This window comes from Girardinichthys multiradiatus, chromosome 7 (genome assembly GCF_021462225.1).
Source record: "Girardinichthys multiradiatus isolate DD_20200921_A chromosome 7, DD_fGirMul_XY1, whole genome shotgun sequence".
In the NCBI taxonomy this organism is placed as follows: Eukaryota; Metazoa; Chordata; class Actinopteri; order Cyprinodontiformes; family Goodeidae; genus Girardinichthys; species Girardinichthys multiradiatus.
In genome coordinates this window covers 16,367,275-16,373,635 of record NC_061800.1, presented here as the reverse complement: position 1 = coordinate 16,373,635, position 6,361 = coordinate 16,367,275, and the positions used below count along the sequence as shown (strand labels likewise).

At 39.1% G+C, this 6,361-nt stretch overlaps 1 protein-coding gene across 2 annotated transcripts in view; it reads right to left on the bottom strand.

Annotated features, from left to right (window-relative positions):
* cerkl (ceramide kinase-like) overlaps positions 1–6,361 on the bottom strand; it is a 43,765-nt gene that overhangs the window by 1,767 nt on the left and 35,637 nt on the right. For both annotated transcript variants that reach the window (XM_047370222.1, XM_047370223.1), the window contains 6 exons: positions 5,656–5,833; positions 5,310–5,375; positions 3,438–3,475; positions 3,209–3,317; positions 3,027–3,123; positions 1,050–1,246 (listed from right to left, as the gene is read on the bottom strand). In XM_047370222.1, coding sequence (XP_047226178.1) covers positions 1,050–1,246; positions 3,027–3,123; positions 3,209–3,317; positions 3,438–3,475; positions 5,310–5,375; positions 5,656–5,833 — 685 coding nt within the window. The remainder of the gene's footprint in view (positions 1–1,049; positions 1,247–3,026; positions 3,124–3,208; positions 3,318–3,437; positions 3,476–5,309; positions 5,376–5,655; positions 5,834–6,361) is intronic.

Genomic DNA, 6,361 nt, shown 5'->3' with positions numbered 1-6,361 from the left:
TCTTCCACCATATTAAACAGTTGCAGTTTTGCTTTTCCACATATTCAGCATTTTTTTTACACCAGACCCATGTGTTTAGTAAACATGATGCTTTACTTTTGTGATGGTAGAACAGAAAACACTGCTTTCTGGCTTGCTTCCCAAACAACCAGTTTGGCCTGCATCTAATGGTTGTCATAGAGACTGGATGACCCCCAAGATGACCCTCTTTCCTGCAGTTCTTTCCGAGAGAGCTTTTGATATTTTTCCTCTACTTTACCATCCTGATCACTGTGCACACTGGCAAGATGAGTATGGATCCTTGTCCAGCCTTGTTTGTCACAGTTCCAGTTGTTGAAACCTTTCAGTTATTACCTTGAATGTATATATGGGCAAGTTTAGGCCAATAGCTATCTTCTTTTAGCCTGACTTATGAAAAACAACACATCTGCCTTACCTGGATGACATGTTCACTTGTCTTTCCCATTATAGGGAGCATATAAAGAAAAATCGATCTTTGTGTGACGCAAGTTTTTCGTTTACCCCAGCAAAGAAGTAATAGTTTACTGCTCAAAAGCTCCTTGACTTCAGTTACATCAACTTTCTAACATTGTTTAAGGGTGCCAATAATTTTGAGATAGGTGATTTTGTAAAAAACTGATTTAAGCTTTCTAAATCTGGAATATTTGTCCAATTGAATAAATGCACTCAAATTAAACACTGGATTTTAAACATGCCTAATGTGACATTATGATTCTGCAATGAAAAATACATTTATTTGAGGGTTTTTTACAAATCTTTATCAGGGTGCCAATAGTTCAGAAGGTGCTTCACGTCTAGAATAGCTCACAACTGGTCAGCTTTGAACGAGGTTGGCAGTTTTAACTCGTGAAGGAAATGGGTAAAAGGTTTGCGTTGAAGCAGAGGCGTTCTGCATGGATGAGCACCTTTTAAGGACGTCAGGTGATGTAAAGATCAAACGGAGGTCAATTAAATCAACATAAAATGATTTAATATTTGGAAACACTTTTATGAATATTATTTTAGTCCTGAAAAATGGGTAGTCCCACCTGATGAACACTTCATTGGCTATCTCCACCAGCTCTCCGTCGATGTTCCACGGGAAAGAGGCTCCCTCTGATTGGATGATCGGTGTATTTCTGGAATATTCCTCTTCGTCGCTCTCCTCCTCAAACCAGCCAATCAGTGAGCGGGGCCGAATCTTCACCGCTGAGACAGAGTGTGTCTCCACAAAGGGGAAGCTGAACTGCAGACATACAATGAGAACGTCGCCGTGTTTGTATGTGTGTCAGCGCTAAGCCGAGGAAGTCTGGGAAGCTTGGTAAATCCTTGTTAAGCAGCTTGTTTTTGTGCTGCGGTGACCGAGTTACTCCCTATTTACTGTCATCTGTTGTGATATCATGATGCGCCAACAGGGGGCAGCAGAGATTAGCAGCGTGTCGCTCAATCTGTGTCTTGGAGGTTTCTCTTTGTCCTCAGATTTCAGTTTTACGTCTGAATTACAACAAACCCATGATCAAGGGTCATAATGGCACACACCCGCTTAAGGGTCAAACTCTTTTTTTTCTTACGTCTTTTGAAATTCTAAGCATATTTAAAATCTAACAAATTATAATCCATGACAAAAAATATTTGTGCAAGAAGTAGTTTTAGCATTTGCTAGAAGTAGTTGTTTGTCACAATTTTCAATTATTTAGAATGACTGATACAATTATTTTAAAATTTTCACATCTAAATAAATGCTATCAAAAATGTGTCCTATATAATTTGGTGTCAGTATCCTCCCGCACCTTTGTCTGTTTTATTTGTCCAAGTTAGATTTTGGATATGTTGTGCCATTGCTGAAAGGATTTATGAGAACAGAATACAATACAGTGTTGTGAGGACATTTTTCTGATTAAATGGACACACATGGTTGGTATTTTGTTTACAGCTCTTTTTGTTATTCAGCTCTGGATATGAGGAAACACTCACTGAGAAGGTCCTGTTTAAGCATACAAACACGTCTAAACTCTTATAGCAGAAACAGACAAACTTCAACCGATGGGATTGAGGCATGATGTTCAAATCATCACAGCCTTGTGTCAAAAGCTACACATCTGACCTTGATGTGTTAACCTAACCAAATCTAGGACACTCAGTTCAGTGTGCTTTTTACTTTGCTGCACAGTGACAGTCACACTGTCAGTATATTTAGAAAGTGGGTTAACATTCAGTCTCTCAAGCCACAACAAGCCGTGCTAAATCAGGCTAATCTGCATGCTAACTGTTTTGTTTTCCCCAGTAAAAGGTGGAGCTTAAGGAAATGGAGGTCACAAGCTCCTAAAAATCACATTAAGGGTGGCTGCCGACTTTATCCGTCCATTCGTGTTTATTGCTGCTGGTTAAAATAGCAAATTTTCTTGTCATTAGACTATCAAGTTTAAAAAAATATTTTTGGACAGAAGTGCAGACACTCTTGTTTTAGGAAAAGAAAGACCTAAAGGTTTATGGATTTCACAAATAATTGTATAGGATTGTATAGGATTTATACACAGACTGAAACTGTCCTCAGGTGGCCAAATAAATACTAGCTGGATTCATTTTGATTAGGTTGTGCTGCCCTGCCGTTGGAACCACTTCATATACCCTGCAAGCTGAGCTGAGTAAATCTTTATCAGTGCAGACAAAGCATCTGCACAGTGTAATATGAGATCAAATAAAATTATCATAGTGTTATTACCGAGATATTTGAGCATCTTTCTCTTTAGTGGCTCATGATGAAATGGTATAGACAACTTATTTGCTTTTTACTAACATCGAAATATAAACATTGTAGAAATGTTTCATTAGTTTAATAATTTTGAGTATGAATTAACTTAGAAATTATTGATTTGCAACTGTTTTTGCCTTTCATTAGATGTGAAAAGCCTAAACCTAACAGATTCAAAACAGTACTCATATATAAAACGTAATAAAGCAATGCCTAACAGCGATATAGAATTAATTGTTACTGATAGTAGATGCTACCTCATGATTACGCTCACCTGTCCACTAGAGCCGCTGTACCTCTTGAGGTGCTTGATAAATTCCGACCTGGAAGCATTACCTACTGCGATTAGTGAGGCACTGCCATTATCTAAACTGTCACAAACAGGAAGTTAAGAGAGAGGTATCAGAAGCAGAAACATCCTGAGGTTGATTACAAAACGGAGAGTTTAAGGTGTACCTGGTGTTTGGAGCCAGTCCTTGAGGCGCATGTGGGCTTAGACAGGGGATTGACATGATGCTGATGCTGAGGTACAAACCCTGATTGGTCATCCAAGACTCCTCCACTTCTATATAGACCAATCACACAGAGTCCAAGTGAAGCCAGGCTAGTTAAGAGTGCTAGGAAATTAAACCAGCTCTGGTCTTTAGGTCACATTTATCCTCGTAAAGAAAAGTACTGCACTCACCGTACTCTGGCTCCTGTTCTTGATCTTTGCTCTGGTCTCTGGGAGAAGGATGAAGGAGGGTTTATTTACAAAACAAGATTTTCTCACAGCCATTTATGAGTGTAAAAAGAGAAGAAACCAGGAGAAACTGTGAATAAACCAGTAATGAAACCACAGTTTTTTTTATTTGTACTTTTTAGGTGTCATTTTGCAGCACATTAGCATCTATCATTGGAGTTAAAGCATGGAGATCAACTTCATAAATACAGGAAAAATGTATAAATTTGAACTCATATATTTTATTTTTACCTTTCAAAACCAGTTTCATAAACACACCTTGCAAACCACAGATACCTTATAGAATTCTGTATTTTGTAAAAATTAACTTTATAAATAACACTGAAGAGTAGCAATTCTTTTATCCATTTAGTCCATTTTATCCAGTTAGTCAGTCATTTTCTATACCGCTTCTTCCATAGTGGGTTGCGGAGAAGCTGGTGCCTATCTCCAGCAGTTTACAATTCTTTTTTATCAGTAAGATATTTTTGGTAATGATGATTATAAAGGTTTTTTTTTCAAGAACAATAAAGCAGGCCCTGTTGCTGGACTGGTGATCTGTCCAGGGTGTACCCCGCCTCTCGCCCGTAGACTGCTGGAGATAAGCATCAGCTCCCCCACAACCTAGTATGAAAGAAGCGGGTTTAGAAGATGGATGGAATAAAACAGAGTTTAAATGGTGTTTTGGGATAGAAGCTATAGAAGGGAAAAATGCATCACATCCTGACTGTAAAATGACACCCTCCAGTGGTGATAGTTTCTTTTTATATTTGAAAAACGCATAAAGTGCAACTTTAAGCAAACTATAAATGAGCGTAAATACAACTAAAGAAAACAAATAATAGGATAAAACCTATATGTTAATCTATTTTAAACAGTTTAATCTACCTTCATATGTTCCTGTTCTCAATAACAAGCAAACATGGGTCATTTTATATAGATTATGCATTTTTCAAGAAGACAGAGGTGCAAAAACAAATAACTAAAACTGTAAAACTCATTCAAAATGTATTCATGAGCAGTTGATTTAGAGACCAAGCATAATCGCTCTAACCGTCTCAATTTTCCCACAAAAGCAGGAAAACTGAGCTTTTATTCTGCTATTTATTTTTAACACATGTTTGATTTAAGTTGGCGGCTGCATGGTGGCGCAGTTGGTAGCACTGTTGCCTTGCAGCAAGAAAATCCTGGGTTTGATTCCCGTCTTTCTGCATGGAGTTTGCATGTTCTTCCCGTGCATGCATGGGTTCACCGGGTACTCCGGCTTCCTCCCACAGTCCAAAGAGATGCTTGTTAGGTTAATTGGTAACTCTAAATTGCCCTTAGGTGTATGAATGAGTGTGTGCGTGGTTGTTTGTGTGTTGCCCTGCGATGGACTGGCGACCTGTCCAGGGTGTACCCTGCCTTTCGCCCATAGACTGCTGAAGATAGGCACCAGCTTCCCTGCAACCCACTATGGAAGAAGCGGTAGAAAATGACTGACTGACTGAATTTAAGTTGCTATCTATAAGAAATATAGGCATATCTTCATTTTCACTTTAGGAAAATTAGGTCAGTAGATTCGGTTTGCTACATAACACCACATAAAAGAGTGATCAATGACAAACATGAAAAGTGATATTGCTTAACTATTGATTAAATCTAGTAATGCCAATGTTGCAGAATGTTTCTCTGAAATAAGCCTTTCTAATTCCCCTAAAAGTAAAAAGCCACATATGCCCGTCTAGGAAACAAGACTGCTGCTTTGCAACTAGAATCTCTCTGTTAGTAACAGTACCTTTGATGTTACAGACTGATGAGCCATTACATTACAAAACCTATGAATGTGTTTCTCACCGGTGTCCAAACAAACTGCTGCTTGAGGTTTTAGCAGATAGAAATGACAGCTGACAGTCTTCTGGTCTGTTGGAGACAGAAACAGAGAAAAAAAAGACAATCAGCAGTGCTTTAGGCTAAATACTTGTTACATGTTAACATGTAGCGTGTTCCGCCTATTATGTTGGAAATGGAGTTAATTTGACTAATTTATGTCACTCACTGTTAAATGTAATAGACAAGACCATGAAAATACAAGTTTCAGTAGCAACACCATCAGAATTTCTTTTTAGAATTTTGAAAACAGAATAAAAGAAGAATGCCTGGATGCCTGTAAAAAAAAGAAAAAAAAGGAAATGTGTGTCACCTAAGTCTGGCCAACGTCTTCACCAGAGCATACTCCCGTCGCCGTGACGATGACATCCATCTCTTCTTTTCTGCCCGCGCTAAGCTCCGGCCACCAAAACCAAACATGGCAGAAAATCCATAGCGCAGCAGCTGACCATTAGACGAGAAGCTGCACATGTCCACCTGCTGCAGGTGACCTGTACACAGACACAAGATATGTTACATTTCCAGGCAATCATCATCTCAGCATTTGGTAGGAACAAGTTAAGGCTTCAACCTAAAAATGACGACGACTCTGTTAGAAATACAGAAGAGTTGATCATTTTTGAGCGGAGAGTTTCAACAGAAAGGTAACTTGCAAAAGCTCCGTTCATGCTCCTCTCTATTTTGATCAACTTCTCTGTTCATGAAGGAGAATACCATCCCCACAGCATGATGCTGCCACCACCATGTTTGGGCCTGTGGGGATTGTGTATTTAGGGGATGTGCAGTGTCAGTTTTCTAATACCTATATCATTTTGCATGTAGGCCTCAGCATCTTCACATGTTTGCGGTTCCCCCTGCATGGCTCGTGGCAAAAGAGACTTCTTATGGCTTTCTGCCAACAATGGGTTTCCTCCTGCCAGTCTTCCATAAAGATCAGATTTGTGAGTGCATGACCAAATAGCTGTCCTGTCAACAGATTGTCCCACCTAAGCAGTGGATCTCTGCAGCTCCTCCACAGT